Genomic DNA, 23,980 nt, shown 5'->3' with positions numbered 1-23,980 from the left:
TTGGTGTTGGGTCTGCTGTTGGGAAGAAAATGTTCTTCCTGGACCTTGTGTTTCAGGTAAGATGTATACACTACACTATTGCTTCTGTGTGCAATGGAATCCACCTGCAAATTGATGGATAAGTTTCGGCTGCTGTGGGTATACTGATAGAACTGGTCCTAAATGCACAACACAATTGCAAATTTCACACTGAAAGCCAGGCAAGACTGTTGGTTGGACTATTTTGAATGCTAGGTATTTAAATCTTACAACCTGGTATTCATTTAAGCCAACAGGCTGCCATTATGATTTGTCAGTGATCATGTTTTCCCAAGTACCAGGCTTAATACAGAAAGATTTCAATGTTGTCGTTGATGTGTCTTTATGTTGTTCCATCTCTGCTACTTTAATCAAATGGGAAATATCACCTGCTTCAGCCACAAAGGAGTCGGATGCATAAAAGTTCATTGCGTTGGCCATGTTTAAAGTCTCTAGCAATACTATGCTAGCCTGGGTCTGAAGTTGTAGCTGTGGCTACAGCAGTCAACAGGTTTCAGATAGCATCTCCTTAGTGAAGCAGAGGGGTCTGACACACTGGGCAGAGTTCTCTGGCCGTTCAAGCTGTCGGGATTCTCTGGTCTCACTGCAGGGAATGGAGATTTAACTGAGTGCCAAGTTCCCTGTCCTCACTTGGAGCAATGGTGGGGCGTGAATGGCCAGAGAATTCCGTCCACTGTTCCTCACTGAGGTTTAGGCAGGAGAAGTGCTCCTTGAAACTCCATGGTAAGATGTAGCCTCCTGCTGAAAACCTTTCACTCCACCCACCTCCTCCTTCTTCCAACAGCTTGCTTCACCTTTGTTCATCCTTCCTGTCATAGTGCAGGTCAAGGGGAATGCAAACTATTCCATTCATGTCTGCGAGCAAGTGGTTTTGTGTAGAATCCAGTGAGTCAGTGCAAAGTTCTTCAGCACATAGCATGCCAATCCCTGTCACCTTCATGTACCTTAAAAGCTCTGGAAGCCACTAGACATGCTTAAAATTGTAACAACAGCCAGGAGAAATCAGTCAGTAGCAACCTAAAAGTAATCAAGAATGTTTGCCTGTTCTAGTGTATGTGCGTAAGGGGAGCGTCTGGCTGACACATTGAGCCCCAAAGTGGCTGCAATGGCATCCAATCAGTGCTACACCCTCACTGACATTCCACTCAGCCTACTCTGCATATCTCTGGCTCTCTGCCTGTCAATGTCAACAAAACGAAGTGTCATTGATTTCAGGAAATGTAGAGGAGAACATGCCGCTGTCTACATCAACGGGGACAAAATAGAAAGGGTCAGGAGCTTCAAGTTTTTAGGTGTCCAGATCATCAACAACATGTTCTGGTCCCTCAGTGCCGACACTATAGTTAAGAAAGCACACCAGTCAGAAGACTAAGGAAACTTGGCATGTCAGCTATGACTCTCACCAACTTTTACAGATGCACCATAGAAAACATTCTTCCTGGTTGTATCACAGTTTGGTATGGCTCCTGCTGTACCTAAGACCACAAGAAACTACAAAAGCCCAATCCATCACACAAACCAGCCTCCCATCCATTGACTCCGTCTACACTTCCTGCTGCCTCGGCAAAGCAACCAGCATAATTAAGGACTCCATGCACCCTGGACACTCTCTCTTCCACCTTCTTCTGTCAGGAAAAAGATACAAAAGACTGAGGTCACGTACCAACCGACTCAGGAATAGCTTCTTCCCTGCTGTCATCAGACTTTCAAATGGACTTACTTTGCATTAAGTTGATCTTTCTCCACACCCTAGCTATGACTGTAACGTTACATTCTCTACTCTCTCGTTTCCTTCCCTATGAATGGTATGCTTCATTTGTATAGTGCGCAAGAAATCATACTTTTCACTGTATGCCTAACACGTGATAATAATAAGAATATAAGAACATAAGAAATAGGAGCAGGAGTAGGCCATCTAGCCCTTCGAGCCTGCCCCGCCATTCAATAAGATCATGGCTGATCTGTCGTGGCTCAGTTCCACTTTCCCGCCCTCTCCCCATAACCCTTAATCCCTTCTCTTATCAAAAACCCATCAACCCGCTTCTTAAAAATATTTAGCGAGGCAGCAAATCAAACCAAAATCTGTCCTTCCCAAACTGGCAACCATCGCTGTCAGCATCAGAGATGTATGTGTATAGAGTAGCACCCATAGTGCTGAAAAAGAAATGCTTGCACTCAAAGTTTTTCTAGCTGTGATCATCTTTTCGAGTTTTGATAATTTGCCTCCTATCTTTTATGCACCAAAAGATGAAGGTAAAATTTTGAGAATGGTAGAATGTTGCAGTTTACTTTGGAAAGACTGATGATTATAACTAATATACTTGATGATATACAGAGGGACAAAGTCATTCCATCTGCTGCCCCAGTCTATATATTCATCCACATTACTGGGTGCTCTCTGTGTTAATTATAAATCAAAATTTTATGAGCATAAGGAGCAAATGGTGTTTTCATTCACTGAATTCCTGAATAACTAATTCCCTCTCCCACCCACCACCATCTTTTTAATGCTGCAAGGACCCTATTGCAGTGTTCAACAGGGGCAGTGGGAATTCAGGCAACAGTCAGAGTTCTGACTCCATGGAAAGGCTTCGGAATACAAATGCAGGCTTTTGATACACATAGTGTTCTTCACCCTGCTCTTCATTGTGACCAGGAACGACTGTGCTCTCACACTTTCCATCTTCGCTGTCCAGTCCAGCCACAGTGAGCACATTGACGCTGTGTTCTGGCATGGAATACAATGCTTTGGCACTGCATTCAGGTGTGGTTACTTCTTGAGTTTTATGAAATTGGGAGTAGTTAACTTTATAGTAACTCGGCTTGTCTTTGAGAACTTCGTTAAAGCGGTGACCCCATAGGATCTCCAGAGGCGTGTAAGAGCTCCGAGACTGATGAGTGTTTCCTGTAGAGTCCTCAGAATAGACAAATGTAACTATGACTTCAAAGTCCCCTTTAGCTAAGTCTTTCTTGCTCAGATCATAGAGTGGACTGTCTTCATTTATTTCATGAACAATGGTAACAGGACTAATAAGGATGATATTGCCTGTGACTATGTGCAAGTCGTGGTGTTCCATCGACAACTTATTGTCATCGTACTCCTTAAAGTGGAGTAATTGAGCTTTAACGATACCTTCAATGATATGGCTCTCACGGAAATCTCCAATACGCCACATCATGCATAGTTTCCCATTTCTTACAGCTATCACGGCGTTATTGCTAAACCGAATTGTTTGCGCTCTCTTTCTGGCCTTGGACATTTTAGCCACTACAACGCCAATGATAAATGTGTTGATTAAACAGCTTATCACCGACTGGAAAGTGACCATAGAGACAGCAAAAGGACATTCTTCTGTCACACAGCGAGATCCATAGCCAATGGTCGTCTGTGTTTCAATGGAAAACAGGAAAGCAGCAGTGAAGCTGTGAACTTCGACAACGCAGGGCTGATGATCTTCTTCCGCAGTTTGTAAGTCTCCATGGATAGCTGCCGTGACCCAATAAACAAAACCAAAAAACAGCCATGACAATATGTAGGACAGGGAAAAGATTAGAAACATTTGTCTCCATTTGAGATCGATAAGCGTGGTGAAGATATCGGAAAAGTAACTTTCCCATTCCCCAAATGTACGTTTAAAATGGATGTTGCAGTTTCCATCTTTTCGGAGAAACCGTTTTCTGTGCCTCCTTTTGTTGACTTGCATATAGCAACCATTTTTGAAAAGCCTCCTGTGATCTTCCTCAGAACTCATGGTTTGGTAATTCAAGTTGATGAAATTCATTTTAAATCCTTCTGTAAAGGTTAGGCTTCTGACTCACTCACAGCCAGTTGCAGGTTATCTTCAGGAAGTTTGAGATTTTCAAATAATTTATTCTAAAAGTTAAATGTCTCTTCACATTGGCCTGGAGGAGGAACAAAATGAGAAATATCAGTTTAGCCCATCAGCCTACAAGAAGTAATTTAGACAGAATTACACAGTGACCAGTGTTACGACAATCCTTTTGTGGGCCACAGGAGAATGGTTTATTGAAAAATGGCATATTATAATATAAGAGGAGGGATTCTTATTTCCAAATACATTCTTAAATGAGAGCAATATAACTAGACAAATGGAAACATGACAATGAATCTTACCAATACTCCATGGCATAAGGAAGACTACTCTACAAGTTGCTAACTGTAATTTCTGGTGATTGATATAGTCCATGCATCACCATAGGTAGCTCTGTCCATTACAGAGAGGCTAAGAAAATTTGACATGTCAGCGATGACTGTCATCAACCTTCACAGATGCACCATAGGAAGCATTCTTTCTGGTTGTATCACAGCTTGGTATGGCTCCTGCTCTGCCCAAGACCATAAGAAACTACAAAATGTCGTGAATGTAGCCCGATCCATCACACAAACCAGCTTCCCATCCATTGTCACTGTTTACACTCCCCGCTGCCTCAGAAAAGCAGCCAGCATAATTAAGGATCCCACGCATCCTGGACATTCTCTCTTCCACCTTCTTCCATTGGGAAAAAGATATAAAAGTCTGAGGTTATGTATCAACCGACTCAAGAACAATTTCTTCCCTGCTGCCATCTGCTTTCGAATGGACCTATCCCGCACTAAGGTGATCTTTCTCAGCATCCTAGCTATGACTGTAACACTACATTCTGCACCCTTTCCTTCCCTTTTCTATGACGGTATGCTTTGTCTGTATGGCACGCAAGAAATAATACTTTTCACTGTAAATACATATGATGATAATAAATCAAATCAAGTCAAATCAAACAATTGTTTATCTAGTTTGACAGACACCACTCTACATCAAACATGATACAACAAAATAAAGGCAAAATACTGTGGATGCTGGAACCTGAAAGAAAAACAGAAAGTGCTAGAAAATCTCAGCAGGTATTACAGCATCTATGGAGAGAGAGCAGAGCCAACATTTTGAGCTTGGTTGACCCTTCGTCAGAGTCCAAAAGACCTGTTAGCTTTGATCAGCTGAAACATTCTCTGGGCCAGTAGGGTAACAGTTCAGGGTGCATGCCATGACTTATGCACAAAATTTATCATTTAAAATGTTATGCTGAGCTGTACTGTACTGTCAGAAGTCTTGCCTTGGAAATAAAAGGTTAACTGAGTCCTGCCTGCCTGTTCAAATGCAAAAGATTCCATGGAACTATGCAAATAAAAGCAAGGCATTCTTCTGATTGACATTCCTCCCTTAGTCAACATCACCCAAATAAACTGTACAAGCTTTCATATCATTTATTCTTTGTGGGATCTTAGAATCATAGAAGGAGGCTATTTGGCCCATCGAGCCTCCACCAACCACAATCCTACCCAGGCCTTATTCCCACATATTAATTACACTGATCCTCCTGACAATAAGGAGCAATCTAGCATGGCTAATCAACCTCACCTTCACATTTTCGGACTGTGGAAGGAAACTGGAGCACTGAGGGGAAACCCACACAGAAATGGGGAGAATGTGCAAACTCTACACTGACAATGACTCAAGCCGGGGATCAAACCTGGGTTTCTGACTCTGTGAGGCAGCAGTGCTAACCACTGTGCCTCTGTGCTGTATTCAAGTGTGTGAAACAGTGACTGCTCTTCGAAAGATAACATATCAGATCTGAAGTAGTTTGACACATTCTGCGGAAACTGTATGCAACTGGAGCAATTTCTTCCTTTAGACTCACCATGGAGACATGATGGGCCAAATGGCTTCCTGTGCTATATTGTTCTAAAATTTTATAATTCCAAAGTAAAAAGATCTGTTTTTTCAATGTTTACACTGTAAAGGCCCACCTCATATTTTAAACACCTTGTAGCATCAATCTTTACATTTCTATCACTGACACATTTGAAAATGTTGCAACTGTTTAGAGATCAGTTGTTTCATCAGTTTTGCTTGGTTTCATCGGTCAGAACATTGAATACAGGAGTTGGAATGTCTCGTTAAAGTTGTACAAAAGATTGGTAAGGTCACATTTGGAATACCGTGTCACCCTTTATAGAAAGGATATTATTAAACTAGAAAGAGTGCAGAAAAGATTTACTAGGATGATACCGGGACTTGATGGTTTGAGTTATAAGGAGAGGCTGGATAGATTGAGACTGTTTTCTCTGGAGCATAGAAGGCTGAGGGGTGATCTTATAGAGGTCTATAAAATAATGAGAAGCATAGATCAGCTAGATAGTCAATATCTTTTCCCAAAGGCAGGAGAGTCTAAAACTAGATGGCATAGGTTTAAGGTGAGAGGGGAGAGAAACAGAAGTGTCCAGAAGGGCAATTTTTTCACATAGAGGGTGGTGAGTGTCTGGAACAAGCTGCCAGGGGTAGTAGAGGCAGGTACAATGTTGTCTTTTAAAAAGCATTTAGATAGTTACGTGGGTAAGATGAGGAGAGGGATATGGGCCAAATTCAGGCAATTGGGACTAGCTTCGGTGTTTAAAAAAAAGGGCAGCATGGTCAAGTTGGGCTGAAGGGTCTGTTTCCATTCTGTTAACCTCTATGACTCTATGACTCTATAAGTTGGCATTCACTTACCATGTGAGTTCCTTGCTGTGAAGTTAAACCCCAGAGGAAGTGAAGCACCTTTCTGTGGCTAAATAATTTTACCACCACCCCTCCACCTTCCCTTTTAATCCTTAAAACAAGCTGTGGTGAAGTACATTTAACACACTAAGTATACATAATAATTTATTTGTCATGAGTGCCCAATGTGAAAGGTGGTGTAATAAAAACTGGAGTAAATTCCATTGGTTATTTTCGCGGCAGTTTCAAAAAGGATCTCCCACTCTCTGCGCAACCGCTGGCCAGACCCACAAAACCCACAATGCTGCCCCTCCGAGCCCCCCCACAGCCTCTTTGCTGGCCCTGCAAACATGTCCATGCCAGCCTCGAGTCCCCCCCTCCACCCCCCCCCCCCCCCCCCGCTGTACCCCTTTCAATCTCCACCCCAACCCCTCCCCACCACAGCAGCCCTGATCTCAGGATCCTTCCCCCACCCCCACAGCAGCTCCAACCCTCCCCCCACAGTCCACCGCCCCCCCAGCAGACTGACCAACCTGTCCCCCTCCCCCCACCCCACTGGCCAGTCCTAATTGATGGCCTCCCTCCATCTGTCACCCAGCCCAAATGCAGAATGGCAGCAGGATGCCCTGCCCCCACCGATCGTGTCCCGCAGAGGCCCCACTTCCATGAGGCCCCTCCCCATTAAGCTGCATGTCTTTGGCGCTGCCCAATGCCCAATGGGCAGTGCCAAGGTGCCCTTTGGACAGTGCCAGGGACCCAGCCTGGCACTGCCAAGGTGGCAATGTCTGGGGGCACCCCTACCTGGCTCCCGATTGAGATGGAATGAAGTTGGGGATCTAAGTGACCAACACTTCCATTGTGATTCACATTGCCACAGAGGCAGCGTGGGAGGGAGATTGAGGCGTGCCAGGGGGAGGCAGGGGATGTCAGGGATTGCCTGGACACGTCAGGTGGCCAGCAATTGGGCCGTGGAGGGAATCGATGGGGCAGCAATGCAGGGTCATGGGGTCAGCGGTCAAGCTGGCCAGCGACCGGGAGGCCAATAGTGTGGGGCCATCACACATGCACCGACCTCAGTCTGCTGACCCTGCACTGGATTGATCAGCCATCTCAAAACCCATCGCACCAGCGTGGAAGCAAGTCACCCTCGATCCCAGGGGGCTGCCTGTGAGACGAGAGAGGATAAATAGTCTTTAACCCTGTCCCTATTCCACTGAGGCAAAAGAACACAAAACGCACAATGGGAATTTGAAAGGTACACGAAGTGTAATTAAAAAACTGGCCAGCTTGTTACAGAACAGAAATATAGCCAGTTAGTCACCACTGTATTCATGACTAAACTGCCAAGAACAGCTCTGCAACAATTAAATGTTACCTCTAATTTTTTTTTGTTATATTGCTCATGCTGATGACAGAAAAGGAGCCACGAGATATGGACAACTCTGGCATGGGCCTGCCAGGGACGATTCTATTCCCTATTTGTCATTTACTTTTGATGGGGTGAGCCAATCCAATTCAAAGCTGGGACCATTCTGGATCGCTAAAGTCAGGCCTGAGAGAAAAACCCAATTCTGTTCAGCAGCTGTGGAAAATGCAGCTGCTCTGTGCATTTTTAAAGATAAGTTTCCACCCCTTATTACTGTGAAGATAGTGGTTGCCGCTGCTACCATATAGGGAGTCTTGGAATTCAGTCTGTATTTGCATGCAGGAATTTTTAGCTCATTGTAAAAGAACTTCTTTATGACAGTGGACCTCCATTGGAATGTTTTGTGAAATGAACACACATTTTAATTTCCTTGAGGCAGATTCCTGCCCAGTGCAACACCATTTATCTTAATGAGAAATTCTACGCAGGGCCAGACCACAATTAAGATTCCATTTGATCCAGCCGGCACTCTGTAACACATCTCCAGTTACAATAGAGAACATTGATTCCTTGTATCCACCAAATAAACAGCCCCAAAACAGAAACTCAGTTCACTCCAAACTCCCATTCAAAGTGGTGGAAATGCATTTGAACAAATTCATTCCAAGTCTGAATGCAAACTTACAGTAGAAAGGATAAAAGACGGGGCATTCAAATGATGCGGAACTCAAAGCGCCAATTATCGGAAAATAGATTGAAAATCACAAACTGCAAGTGTCAAGAGTCTTTTTGTGGTGGGGAGAATGTTCATTTTTCAGCCACATGCCTCTGGAATGATTTTGTTGCTCTGATGGTAAGGAGCTTTCTGCAGCATAGGCACACGAGATAACATGATGAATAGAAGAGTCTTTATCGCCAGGCTTGTACTGTCTTCTGGATGCACTGAAGCCTTTCAAAGCCTTCAGCACTCACTCAGTCATTGGGTATTTGTGAACGATAGTCCTGGAGGAAGGACAGGTTTCTCAGCATTCTTCAGTGTGAGTGGGTGCATTCAAAATTGCCCTTTTTGAGTGCTACCTTTACAGAAAATGACAGCCGGTTGAACACAGATGGCCCATTAACCCTTTGGTGATTGCATTACTCTTTCTTCACTGGGCCAAGTTAAAAGGTAAGATGATACTATTTTAATACCACTATAGACAGCTGGAGATAAGGAGTTTAGCACTATACATTTCTCTAATACTCTAATGCAGTGCTCCATGCCAAAAATATACAGAATATTATTTCTGCAGTCTTCTGACACTGATTGCGTTTCGCCATCAACAAATGGGTTTCTAACTTGGATTCCCATTCTGGAACTATCGGCAACTCTCCTCTGGTACCACTATGGCTCCCACCAACTTTTACAGGTGCACCATAGAAAGCATCCTCTTGGGATTATCACAGCTTGGTACGGCTCCTGCTCTGTCCACGATAGCAAGATACTACAAAGGGTCCTGAACGAAGCCCAGTCCACCATATAAACAAGCCTCCCAGCTATTGACTCCATTTATACTTCCCACAGCCTCTGAAAGGCAGCCAGCACAGTCAAGGACCCCACACAACCCGGACACCTTCCACCTTCTTCCGTCGGGAAAAAGATACAAAAGCTTGAGATCGCGTACCAACTGACACAAGAACAGCTTCTTCAGGCTTTTATATTAAGTTGATCTTTCTGTACATCCTTGCTATGATGGCTGGTTGAACATAGATGACCCATTCACCCTTTTCTACTCTATCTATAGTATGCTTTGTCTGTACAGCACAAGAAACAATAATTTTCACTGTATACCAATACGTGACACTAATTAATCAAAAAAATCAATTTTAAAATGTTTGTCCTTGTTTTACATAATGCCTCCAAAGATCTCTATCTGTCTTTGTAACTTGTTCTAACTCATCAAGCCTTGCAGATATCTGCACTGCTCCAATTCTGACATCTTGCACATCCCCTATTTTAATCACTCCACCGTTTATACTCATGCCTTCTGGCACTTAAGCCCTATTTTCCCATTTCCTCCCTAATCCTCTCCATCTGCTTACCTCACTCTCTTCGTTTAAGTCACTCCTTAAATCCTACTACTTTGACTTATTATTTATACTCATCCTAATATCTCCTTATGTGGGCTTTGAGTCAATTTGGTTTGATAATGAATCACCTTGGGATATTCTACTCTGTTAAAGTCGCTGTTTAAGTACAAGTTGTTCCTGATGTATTATTGTGATTAATCAGGACTTGCATACTGTGAAAGTGGCAGAGGCTGAAACATATTCCAGGCTGAAATTTTAAATTCTGCAAACAGTTCATCAATGGTAAGAATATCGGCTGGAACCTTACCACCATTCACGCCCACGGGATTTTCCCATTCTGACACAATGAATGGACATTTGTCTAGCCACCAAATTCTCCAACTTCTCTGCAGCAGGAGCATGGCACGAACCATAGGTAAGATCGCGCCCATTGTTTAAGTAATGAAAACAGAAAGTGCTGGAAAACGAACTCAGTAGGTCTTGCAACATCAGTGGAGAGAGATGTCTGAAGAAATCATATTAGACTCAAAACAATGGGTGGAGTTCTCACCTCTGAGGGCTATATCCCTTGGTGGGGATAGAATGCTGGAGTGTTTCCTGTTGTGGAAGCCCGCAGGAACACTTGCCAAATATTTTCATCCTTTCCCCTAATTAGTTATGCAACCAGGTGTTTTGCGAAGTATTCCATGGGGAAGACCAGACAACACACAGTCCAGTGTTGTATCCGGGAGCCATTTTGAAAAGGCAGCCAACATCACTGACCCACTATTGAAGAAAGACAAAGGAACTCCAGGAAATTTTGGGGACTGGAAGACGGACCCCCCTCCAAGACAATGAACCTGAAAGGTCCATCTGTAGATGCATTTCCCCCATCTCCTCCCGCTGCCACCTCTGTGGTGTTCTGGGGTTCAGGGTTGCCGGCGACCTCTATCCTGAACTCTGGACACAGCGCCACGTCAGGTGAATCCTTATATCTGGATTCCACACTGTCCCAGACGTGTTTTGAACCAACATGTTTTCCCACCGGCGATGTGGCAAATCGGACATGCGTCCAATGAACAGAATGCAAATCAGTTCCACACTAGCCTCCAGCTGCTTTCCCAATCTGCCATGACAAGTGCCAGTGGCAGATTCCATGGAAAATCACGTATTGAATCACGACCCCCCACCACCTCGCCCCCCCCCCCATACCTGCCATCGGTGGAAGTGTAGGAGAAATCAGCCCATTAACATTCCCTTCCTCTCTACAGATGTTATCAGACCTGCTGCATATGTCCAGCACATACTGTTTTTATTTCAGAATTTTGTTTTCATTTTAGTATTATTTAAGTAACTTAGTTTGTTCCTGAAGCTTCAAAGTCTGATATCTGTTACAAAATACTAATTGGCGAGTGAAGAATTGAACACCAAAGTGCAGGCTGGGTGAAAAATGCCTTCAGAATATTTTCCCTCTTCCCGCTATTTCTAATCAATTTACAGAAGCATTCTAACATTACACACATTGTAGGCACAAATAGGCTCTGATTAGTAGTTCTTCATATTGTTCACATTTGGACACATAAATAATGATGCTTTATTCTTCTTTCTTCATTCATAGGACATGAGTATTAGTGGCAAGGCCAACATTTTATTTCTCATAGTGGGCGGCATGATGGCGCAATGGTTAGCACAGCTGCTTCATAGTGCCTGGTGTCTGGATTCAATTCCAGCCTCAGGTGACTGTCCAAGTGGAGTTTGCACGTTTTTCCCATGTCTACGTGGGTTTCCTCTGATTTCCTCCCACACCCCAAAAATGTACAAGGGGGACTAGCAGAGTAAATACAGGAATAGGGCCTGGGTGGGAATATTGTCAGTTCAGGCTTGATGGGCTGAATGGCCTCCCTCTGTACTATAGAGATCCCATGATCCTGTGGCAATTGAGAAGGTGATGGTGAGCTATCATTTTGAAGGCATGCCTTCAATGTGGTGTAGGTTCAGTCACAGTCCTGTTAGGGAGGGATTTCAAAGATTTTCGTCCAGTAACAATGAAGGAACAATTAAATAGTTTATGACTTGGAGAGGCACTTGCAGTTGATGATGCTCTAATGCGCTTGTTGCCCTAATCCTTCAAAGTGGTAAAGATTACTAGGTGCTGTCAAAAGAGCCTTGGTGAGTTGCAGAGTAAATACAGGAATAGGGCCTGGGTGCAGTGCATCTTGTAGATGGTACTCACTGCTGTCACTGTGTGCCAGCAGTGGAGGGAAAATAATGTTTGAAGTGATAAATGGGGTGCCAATCAAGCAGGCTGCTTTATTCTGTATGGTTGAAATTTCTTGAGTGTTGTTGGAGCCAAACCCATTTAGGCAAGTGGGGAGTATTCATCACACTTCATGCAGTGTTCTTTGTGGTCAGGGTTTGGGGAGTCAGGAAGTGAGTTACTCACCGCAGAACTGCCAACCTCTACTCTACAATTTGCATTTAGCTCTATTTAAGTAGCAGGAATCTGTGTGAGTATGAAACAATAACCAATCATAGACCCTAGAATTAGAAACAAAATGCAGATTGAAAATATTGAATCACCGTAGGTTCACCATAAACCTTTGAACAACATAAAATTTGCCGAGAGGAGAGCGGTGAATCACACGGCCTGCACAGACCATAGGCCTCATTCCTCAAGTGAAATTTCTCCTGACATTGACATACCATCTGCTGTTCAACTCCAATGAATATCGTGAAGTCTCTCTATATAACATGTTGGGGACAAAATGAAACTTCAGAGGAGATCTAAGCATGTGCTGGCAGATCACAGTCTGCTCGACACGGGGCATATTTTCCCATTCTGTTTGCCACGGGAGTAGCAGGCGAGAGGAGGGCCATGAAACAGTCCGTTGATCTCGGGCAGGATTTTCCAGTTTCAAGGCAAGCATGGCTGGAAAATCTGGCTGATTTATGCCTCTGATTAAATAATGAGTGTATAATCAGCATCCAGATCACGACTGTCTGTTTTGCATCTTCTGCTGAAGTTGGCTTTTGCTCTATTTAAGTGCACTTCCTCTCAACTTCCTCCATTATAAATCCCAATGTTCACAGTTACAATGGAAACTGCTCATGTAAGCTTGTTATGCCGTAATTAATCTTTCAATGGGCATTCACTCACATTTACACCTCTTTGGGTTGACAGTGATTTAGATTAGATCACACCCGTTTGTCACCTAACAAACAAAAAGAATCAAAACACTTGACCTTTGCTAGTAAGCATAGAATTCCACTGGAAATAGGTCTTTGCACGGTGGCACACTTAGCAGGGTTCACAGAGCTACAAATCTCCAGAGAAAGAGAGTTACCTAATCTGGTTCAAGAGTTCATCAAATAAAATGATGACTTGTCTCTTCACGTTAAGTTTTTCTGACATCTTAACAATATTTAATGCCTGAACTGATGTGAGTATGTCAAAGGATGCCAAGGAATGCAGATAAAAACTTTATTGATCTGAAAAGAGCTGTATGATTTATATGGTCCACAGCAAATGTTCAAAATTTAAGGACAGCAATGGAATGTGAACCCTGGCAAAACAAAGCATTACTACAGAGAAAGGAGGGGCCCTCACCTTTAACATTCCAAGAAGAGACAGCTTCTGACCGACTCCCGAGTCCTGAGTATTTTTATTTCATAAGAACATAAGAAATAGGAGCAGGAGTAGGCCATCTAGTCCTTCGAGCCTGTCCCGCCATTCAATAAGATCATGGCTGATCTGAAGTGGCTCAGTTTCCGCCCTCTCCCCATAACCCTTAATCCCCTCGCTTATCAAAAACCCATCAACCCGCGTCTTAAAAATATTTAGCGAGGCAGCCTCCACCAGCTCAACGGGCAGAGAATTCCAGAGATTCACCACCCTTTGAGTGAAGAAGTTCCTCCTCAACTCCGTTCTAAACCGCCCCCCCTTTATCTTGAGGCTGTGCCCCCTAGTCCTACTGTCCTTTCTGAGCGGGAAGAGTCTCTCCACCTCTATCCTATCCATCCCATTCATCATCTTATACGTCTCAATGAGATCTCCCCTCATTCTTCTAAACTCTAACGAGTACAAGCCTAGTTTATTCAGCCTCTCCTCATAGCTCAACCCCCTCAACTCCGGTATCAGCCTAGTAAACCTCCTCTGCACTCCCTCCAAGGCCAAAATATCTTTGCGCAGGTGCGGCACCCAAAACTGCACACAGTACTCCAGCTGCGGCCTCACCAATGCCCTATACAGCTGCAGAAAGACCTCCCTACTTTTATATTCAATCCCCTTTGCTATGAAGGCCAGCATCCCATTAGCCTTCCTGACCACCTGCTGCACCTGCAGGCTGGGTTTTTGCGACTCATGCACAAGGACCCCAAGGTCCCTCTGCACCATCGCCTGCTGCAGTTTTTCGCCACGTAAGTAATAGTCCTTCCTACCAGTATTCCTACCAAAGCGGACCACCTCGCACTTGCCAACATTAAATTCCATTTGCCAGTTCCTGGCCCAATTCAATACAACAATTTCAATTCAATACAACATGTTATTTACAGTAACTTGTTACAATGGCAGAAACGATGAGGTGATAATGCTGAGACCACATGTAGCAGTTCCCTAATTTCTAAACTGAGCAAGATGTTGGTTGCAAATGAATTGCAGTTCTCAGAATAAGTGACACGTCCTATGGTTAGAGTTGTGCAATTTTCATTATTTGCATTTTTTAGTAGAAGAACACAATGGGGGGGGGGGGGAAGGGGGCGGATATTACGGTCTCCCTTGTCCCAAAACCCTAAAATCCCGCCTGAGGTCAGCGGACCTTTCCAACGGTTTGTCCCTCGCCCGCTCCGATTCCCGTGGCAGGGGCATTGGTAAAATTCCGACCGTATTGTTTAATTCTTACTTCCCTCACTGCACCTGCTTGGCATTCTGTTGTTGCCCATGAAGGGGTGGTGATAGTTAAGGTGACTTTGCAAAAAAAAATACACAATCTCTGTTTCTGGTTCAACGTCCTGTTTTGTTCACGGCATCTGGAATGGAAATGGTGTTGTGGTGCAGTGGGGTAACATCCCTGCCACTGAACCAGAAGCTCTATGTTCGAGTCCCACCCCAGGACTTCATTTTTAAAATTTATTTATGGGACATGGGTATCACTGGCTGGCCAGCATTTATTGCCCAGCATTAGTTGCCCTTGGAGAACAGTTGAGAGTCAACCACATTGCTGTGGCTCTCGAGTCACATGTAGGCCAGATCAGGTAAGGATGGCAGATTTCCTTCCCTAAAGGACAGCAGTGAGCCAGATGGTTTTTTACAACAATCAACAATGGTTTCATGGTCATCGTTAGCCTTTTAATTCCTTTTTTTATTGAATTCAAATCCCACCATCTGTCGTGGCAGGATTTGAATCCACATTCCCAGAACATTAGCTGAGTTTCTGGATTAATAGTCTAGCGATAATGCCAGTAGGCTACCGCCTCCCCAGCCAAGGAGGGTATGCTTATATTGCGGTCAAGCAGGTTGAGTGTCAACCTGCAGAATCCTTCCAAACACACCAATGGCTGATGATAAGAGTGGGAGAGACTCCTGGTCAGTCCGCTTGATGTGGATTGGGGCCCTCTCAAGCTGTAAGCATCTGGCGACAGACCAGCGACCTGTTCCAGGAATCGCTAGTGACAAAAACAGATGAATGTCTTCCTTAGCGCACCATTAGTTGTGGGAGAGCATTGGAATCTGGAATGGAACTAAATGTGTAATGTAATATGTATTTTATACTTATCACTTCAAATGGGCATTTCATTTTGGCCTTATCCTGTTCATTACACAGAGGATACTAACCAACATGTTCACACCAGATTATCTAACTTTAGAGTTATTTCGAACATACAGTGCAGAAGCTGTCTATTCAGCCCAACTGGCCCATGCTGGTGTTTATGTCAAGCCTCCTCCTGCCCTTCTTCAGCCGACTGTGCCAATATAACCTAGTCTGCTTTTCCTCACTAGCTTCCCCTTAAATGCATCTGTGCTGTTGCCTCAACTACTCTTTTGCATAGCAGGTTCCATATTCTAACCACTCATTGGGGTCAAGAAGTTTGCTGTTTGGCAAATTCTAAAGTGTAAGTTGGACACTTTTCTATAAAGAGAGAGAGGCAAGACTCCCACTACTTCAATGTTTCATGATGCTGAATCACTCAACATCATCAATGCTTCAATAAATCTTCAGCAGGAGTATAAATAAAAACATCAGACCTCAGGATATGATCGTAGTAACAACCCAACCGGTCAATGGGCATTTTACACTTGACAAAATGTATCTATTCTCACTACATATTTTGCCTTGTAACCATATCTATGAATTTTATGTATTGTGAGCTAAAGGCGGGGAACATCTGTAGCACATAAAAGAGCCCTTTATATTCTTACTCATAAGAGCACAATAAGATAAAAAAAAGTCAAAGTTTTTTAACTGGCACTCATCAGGGCACTTTGCAAGGGTACCAGTATAAGGGGAAAACAACATCAAAGACTGGGAGTCGGGGGAGGGTGGTCATGTCAAACAGCATGTCCCAACCGCTGTTCGCAATGGAAAAGCTACAGGCTGCACGCAACCAATCGGTGCTTGAGAAACTCAAAACACTGTTCCCAACTTGAGATGTGATCCTGCAACTGGACATCTGGCTAAATAATCCTTAATAAGTTAACAATTACACTGACGACCAATTTACAATTGTCAGTCAGGCGTGCAGTGTGGTGCATTTGGATGTACTGGAGGCTGTATAATACACAGGGCCCTGTTCTTTGCAGACAGAAACAACATTGATATTGTGCCTATTTCAGTTAAATAAAAGTGACAGTCATTCATTGATTAATTCCCTAGGACAATGCTTGACCAATCAGAGCCAGGCTATCTGCTTTAAATGCTTGGCAGTTGACTGTCAGTCACCATCAACAGGTGAATTTTCCATGGCAATGCCTCTGCCAATCAAAATCTACTTGCCAACCAATAAGCATTCTCTTCACCTACAATATAAATTGTTGTTTCCCTTTATGAGTGCAAGAAAAAAGCTTCAATATGTCTCTTTTTTCACCAATATTCAAATTCTCTACTATCAAACAATTATTTAAGGAAAGAAAGGATGCATTGCCTATTGCATCCATTCTCCCCAAACTCTATGTATCAATATTCTATCCTGGATTACTTTCCTCATATCTGTTCATCCCTTGCTTCAGGGAACATTCATCTGTTATCTCCCAGAACAGTTTTACAGAAACAAAATGTTGGCCCATAACTTTCTCACAGTGGCAATCACTCCGTACTTACTTATCTGCATTTGAAATGGAAAGCACTTGTCTTGCTCAACCCTCCTGACTCTGGCTGGGTGAGACTGAAGAAACGAGGCATGTCCCTGGCTCCAGCAGCAAAGAGCAAATGGAATGGAGTGAAGGATGAAATTGGTGGGAGGGGTTATGTCATGATGTGGAGATGCCAGTGTTGGACTGGGGTAAAACAGAAAGAAACAAATAAACTGGCTGGACTTTAAGCTGGTGTTGTGAGATTTCTTTCTGAGTGGTTATGTCAGCAGGGGGTTCTCCAGTCCTGCCAGTAGCATACCCCTACCCATGGGTTTTTCCACTGACATGGGGTGATATCAGTGGTAATTCCCATTGACAGTGGTGGGATCAGAGAATCATGTCGCTAGCAAACAAACCGCTACTTCCCGCTGGCAGGAAATGTGCGGCTGGGAGGCTGGCGAATCTTGCCTGAGACATTAAACCCAGACCCCATCAGGCCTGCCAACAGGGAAGTTATCTCTGATGTCCTGGCCAATATTTATCCCGCAGTCATAGTGCAGAAGGAGGCCATTTGGCCCATTGAGCCTGCACTGACAACAATCCCACCTAGATCCTATCCCCACAACCACACACATTTACCTGCTAATCTTTCTAACCTACACATCCCAAACTCTATGGGCAACTTAGCATGGCCAATCAACATAACCCGCACATCTTTGGAATGTGGGAGGAAAGCAGTGCACCCGGAGGAAACCCATGCAGAGACGGGGAGAATGTACAGACAGTGACCCAAGCCTGGAAACGAACCCAGGTCCCTGGAGCTTTGAAGCAGCAATGCTAACCACTGCACCACCATGCCACCCAAACAATCTCACCAATACCTGTTTGTTATCACATTGGTGAATCTGCTGTGCACAAACTAGATGCTGCATTTCCTACATTAGAAAATGATTACATTTCAAAAGTATTTCACCAGCTGTGAAACACTTTGAAATATCTGGTGGTTGTGAAATATGCTGTATAAATGCAATTCTCTTTTGAACCAACAATTTTTGGGTGTAATTATACCAGCCGTTCACGTCCCGCTGTTGCTGCAAGGATGGAGAATTTGACACTCAGCCAAATCTCCGTTCACTGCAGTGTGACCAGAGAATCTGCTGGCGTGAACGGCTGGAGAATTCCACCCTTTATCTTCAACATAGTTCTGAAGTTGCTGTTGAGTAATCAGGCTTTCAAGAACACGTTATGCATTGATTTCCTTGGCCCCATCTAACACTCGGAAAAATGTGGGACCTTCTGAACCCTGCATTTCTTTTAAAAAACAGATAGAATGTTGGTCATCTCCACATGTAAATATTTTGACTGCCTTCTCCTTTCGCCAAATGATCATACTTTTGGAGACAGGCTCATTTTTCAACTATATTTAATAGTTTTCATATCAAAAGGAGAAAAGTCACAGAATTTAAAGCTCCTGAATTTTTGTTTTGTTTATTTCAATGCTGCAGTAAAGTCTGGTATAATAAATTTGTTCACGGTGACAGAGATTATTTCATGATGTTAAATGGTGGTTATTTTTCCATAACCACCTGCAGTGTTTTATCAATAATAAACTGGATCTAAGGATGCTGACATAAAATGTAACAAGAAACTCGATGCTTATTAATTGGAACCCTGTAGTGAACAACGTGGAAAATAAATTAGAGCTTTTAGTAACAATACTTGTTGACTTCCCCCAGACCTAAACACGGGGACACACTTTTCACAACATTAGATCACTGGCAAATTTTAATATCCCTTGTGGGGCTGCGCTGTGGCACAGTGGTTAGCACTGCTGCCTCACAGCGCCAAGGACCTAGTTCGATTCCTGGCTTGGGTCACTGTCTGCGTGGAGTTTCTCCCCATAACTGCGTGGGTTTCCTTAGGGTGCTCCGATAAGAACGTAACATAAGAACATAAGAAATAGGAGCAGGAGTAGGCCATCTAGCCCTTCGAGCCTGCCCCACCATTCAATAAGATCATGACTGATCTGTCGTGGCTCAGTTCCACCTTCCCGCCCTCTCCCCATAACCCTTAATCCCCTCTCTTATCAAAAACCCATCAACCCGCGTCTTAAAAATATTTAGCGAGGCAGCCTCCACCACTTCAACGGGCAGAGAATTCCAGAGATTCACCACCCTTTGAGTGAAGAAGTTCCTCCTCAACTCCGTTCTAAACCGCCCCCCCCCTTTATCTTCAGGCTGTGCCCCGTAGTCCTACTGTCTTTTTTGAGCGGGAAGAGTCTCTCCACCTCTATCCTATCCATCCCATTCATCATCTTATACGTCTCAATGAGATCTCCCCTCATTCTTCTAAACTCCAACGAGTACAAGCCTAGTTTATTCAGCCTCTCCTCATAGCTCAACCCCCTCAACTCCGGTATCAGCCTAGTAAACCTCCTCTGCACTCCCTCCAAGGCCAAAATATCTTTGCGCAGGTGCAGCGCCCAAAACTGCACACAGTACTCCAGCTGCGGCCTCACCAATGCCCTATACAGCTGCAGCAAGATAAAACCACCAGAGTGTCCAAAGCTGTGCTAGTTAGGTGAATTAGCTACACAAATTGTCGCTCCGTGTACCTGAACGGGTGCTGGAGTGTGGTGACGAGGGGATTTTCACAATAACTTCATTGCAGTGTTAATGTAAACCCACCTGTGACTAATAAATAAACTTTAAAACTGCCTGTACATTTCTCAGGGCTTTTGAGGTGTAGATATCATCTTCTTTCTGAGAATCCTCATCAGGGGAGAAGACGACACCCACAGTGTGGTGCTCATTTATTGGAAGAGGCATCACAATTTGGGCAGTACAGTAGTTAGCACCTCTGCCTCCCAGCACCAGGGGCCTGGGTGCAATTCCAGCCTTGAGTCCCTCTCAGTGTGGAGTTTGCACATTCTCCCATGTCTGCGTTGGTTTCCTCCACATGCTCTGGTTTCCTGCCACACTCCACGGATGTGCAATTTAGGTTGATTGGCCATGGTAAATTCCCCCTTAGTATAAGGGATATTAGCAGGGTAAAAACATGGGGTTACAAGGATAGGGCTTGGGTGGGATTGTTATCAGTGCAGGCTCGATGGGCCAAATGGCCTCCTTTTGCACAGTAGGAACTCTATCATTCTAATCTATGTCTTTACTGAAGTCTTCTCTTCGATTGAATAGACTCTAACACTGTATTACCTCCTGTGTCTCCTGCACATACCCACCCCTCCACCTGCCCCACTACTTCCACTTTAAATGAAAGGGTCATTGCCCTAAACCATCATTGAATTTACAACAATCTTGCACCTCCAACATTACGCAAACTTGAATATCACCACAGCATAATAAATGGAGGCTTTCTGCATGACTCTAACCTCCATCGATGAAAAAGCACCATACCAGTGCACAATCTATTTCATTACAGCACATTCCAAGCAGTTTACTCTTTCCTAACACATTGCTTTTTCTGGGTAGTTAAATGTGCTTCTTTTTTCTGTTTTCCTTCCATTTCAGCTTCTACTGGGTTTCACTTGAGCATGATGTGGAGATGCCGGCGTTGGACTGGGGTGAACACAGTAAGAAGTCTCACAACACCAGGTTAAAGTCCAACAGGTTTATTTGGTAGCAAAAGCCACTAGCTTTTGGAGCACTTGCTGCCCCTTTGTCACCTAATGAAGGGGCAGCAAGCGCTCCAAAAGCTAGTGGCCTTTGCTACCAAATAAACCTGTTGGACTTTAACCTGGTGTTGTGAGACTTCTTAGTGTGTTTCATTTGAGCACCAGCTTCACAAGAAATATTTGATGGCTCACATTTTATGAAAGGCTCATGGAACTGATGTGGCCTCTGACACACGACAGCTTAACCCTCATTGAGAAGTGTTGCCACCAATATCTGGAGTTGTCTCCTGAGTGGTTTGAACTCACTTCTTACCTTTCACTGGCATAGTGCTCTGAGGGAAAGACCTGAGGCTTGGCATGTAATGCTGTTTCAAGAGGTGGATTTTTGTCTGCTTAAATCCTAGTGGCAATGCAGCTTTATTTAGACTAGTAAATGAATGGTACAATGGTCAGCACTGCTACTTCACTGTGCCCAGGCCCTGGGTTTGATTCCCAGCCTGGGTCACTGTCTGTGCAGAGTCTGCACATTCTCCCCATGTCTGCGTGAGTTTATTTCAGGTGCTCCGGTTTCCTCCCACAGTCTGAAAGATGTGCTGGCTAAGTGCATTGGCTATGCTAAATTCTCCCTCGGTGTACCCAAACAGGAGTGTGGCGACTAGGGCATTTTCACAGTAATCTCATTGCAGTGTCAATGTAAGCCTACTTGTGACACTAATAAATAACTTTAACCTCAAACATTTAAACAAGTTGAGCACACAAGGGAGAAAGGAATCACAAATTGCGCTGATAATGTTAGGCATGGGAAGAGACTCAGGTGGAGCATAAATGCTGGTATGAACAAGTTGGGCTGAATGGCCTGTCTTTGTATTGTGAATTCTATGACATTCAAAATGCCTGCATGCCTTCAGGAGGGATTGCCTGAAGGCATACGTTTTGCATTTTCTGAAGTGGCACCTAACTGGGTAAAGGAATGCGATCACCTATTTGGATGCACATCAAAGGTTGCAAAGAAAGATTAGCCAAATCAACTACAGCCATATTGCAACTCAAAAATGCTGACAATAACTTTCAACATAGTCATCGCTCAATGATTCAATTTAAGACGGGCTCATGCTATAATCAGATATTCTCCTGAATGTTAACATTTTAAATGCAGATAATAGGATCAGTTCTGACCACGATGCTGCAGCATGCTTTCCTCATTATAAATCAACTTGTGGCATCAATTATAATATTAACACAGCCCAAAACAGGCTGTTCACACTCTGTTGATCAAAGTACAGGGAGAAATCTCTGAATCAACAGTGCTTTTGTAGAAATCTCTAGTAATCCTCAGGCCCTCCAGAATCATAAATGGTAAAAAGAACTGCATGGTAAATTGAATATTGTAGATAACATCGCCAAATGATCTTAGATGGTTTTCATTTGTAACGCATGCACTGTGCTCTCATTTTGCTATGGTAAATATTTGTAATGACATGTTTCAAGCCGATAATGAAACACTGCTTAGATTTGGTACCAAATCATTCAGAGGAGCAGCTGTTCACAGTCGATGCCAATTTTTTTCTGCTTAATTAGGCTACACACTCTTTTAAATCTACTTATCTTTTCCTCTTTTACTTCCTTTAGGTTCCGACTGCTGCACTAGCAAGGAGGATGGGACATGCTGACCTTTGGACCTTCTTCACACACTGCAGTTAACAGCACGCTGTGAGGTGTACTAAATGTGGAGTTTGATACTGCCAGCTTTCCTTCCATCCCCAGAGATGCTGCACTCCGCTGCTAAAGACTTTCAAGCGGTGGAGCTAATAAAAACTTGTAAAAGTCATCAAGGGGAACTTAAATGTCAACTGCAATTGAACCTCATGAATCTCAGGTTGGGGATTAAGCTGCCTACCACTGCACATGCATACTAATGTTTTGCGCTGAAATGTTTCTCTGTTGCAATGGCATTCAACCAAATTCCTGAGAGTTGACTCTACATGCACAAGTGAGGTCGAACAAATGCCTAGGTGCCCTTAGTCTGAGGCCACAGATCCCCCCCTGAAGCTTAGGAAAGGGGCTGTTTGAATGGTGAGGGCCTTTAGTACCTGCAGAGGCGTAGCAGTAAGGTACGCACTACTCCACAAGTCTGAGCCACAGGAGCCCACAGCCTCCATCTTCCCTATCACTGCACCACCAAGAAGCTGAAGTTAAAAGGAAACTCACTGGATTTCCTGGCTCCAAAAGTCACCTCCACGAAAGGTATGTAATCCTTTCAGAGATGAATGGCCTTTGTCTGGATGGGGCTTGGGGATTGACAGGTGAATTATGCATTTGCAGGCTCCTCAAGCATTGAAAAAATATTCTGCTAAGGTTTCTCAAGAATGTAAGGGGCAGCTGAGAAGCCCATGCCCTCCCCATGACACAGAAGGGTAGGAGAAAGGGTAACCAAGAGCCCATCCTATTAGACTGAGGCTGGTGGCCTCCTCATACTTCTCCTCTCCTCCTATTAGACTGAGGTTAGGTAGAATCATAGAACGCCTACAGTGCAGATGAGGCCGCTTGGCTCATTGAGTCTGCACTGACCCTCTGATAAAGAACCTTCCTCAGGCCCTCTTCCCCATAACTCCATGCACTTACCACGGCTAATCCAGCTAAACGGCACATTTTTGGCCTCTAAGGGGCAATTTAGCATGGCCACTGCACCTAAGCTGCACATCTTTGGACAATGGGGTGAGGTGGGAGGCAGCCTGCTTCGTAGTCAGGTTTATTGAAGTCAGTGGAACTGGATGTCAGGTGAAAGGTTGATTCAAATAATCTATTTTTTGCTTTCATCCAAGACCAGCTTCTACCCCTGTTGTTTCTTGGAAGATATGGCAGCTGGCCCAATTCTGCATTTTCCAGCACATTCCTGACAAGTAGATGTTGACTTTGTGCAGTTGTACAAAGATGGATGTAGGTGAACTGAAGGACTGTTTAACATTGCATTTGATTTGCATTTTGATTGGAAAGAGAGTTGGGAGGGGGAATGAAATACTGACACCCAATTCATTAGCTCACATTTTACACCATCCAACAAAGTCCAAATC

General features: G+C 44.0%; 1 protein-coding gene across 3 annotated transcripts in view; it reads right to left on the bottom strand.

The window, feature by feature from the left end:
- Positions 1 to 2,108: 2,108 nt before the first annotated feature.
- Positions 2,109 to 23,980, bottom strand: part of LOC145356459 (inward rectifier potassium channel 16-like) — a 121,808-nt gene continuing 99,936 nt past the window's right edge. For all 3 annotated transcript variants that reach the window (XM_080209191.1, XM_080209192.1, XM_080209193.1), the window contains one exon: positions 2,109 to 3,942. In XM_080209191.1, coding sequence (XP_080065317.1) covers positions 2,604 to 3,821 — 1,218 coding nt within the window. In that variant the 5' untranslated portion in view covers positions 3,822 to 3,942 and the 3' untranslated portion in view covers positions 2,109 to 2,603. The remainder of the gene's footprint in view (positions 3,943 to 23,980) is intronic.

This window comes from Carcharhinus amblyrhynchos, chromosome 21 (assembly GCF_965287045.1).
Source record: "Carcharhinus amblyrhynchos chromosome 21, sCarAmb.v2.hapA, whole genome shotgun sequence".
NCBI classification, from domain to species: Eukaryota; Metazoa; Chordata; class Chondrichthyes; order Carcharhiniformes; family Carcharhinidae; genus Carcharhinus; species Carcharhinus amblyrhynchos.
Note: the sequence above shows the minus strand (reverse complement) of the source record. Positions and strands in the feature narration are given on the sequence as shown.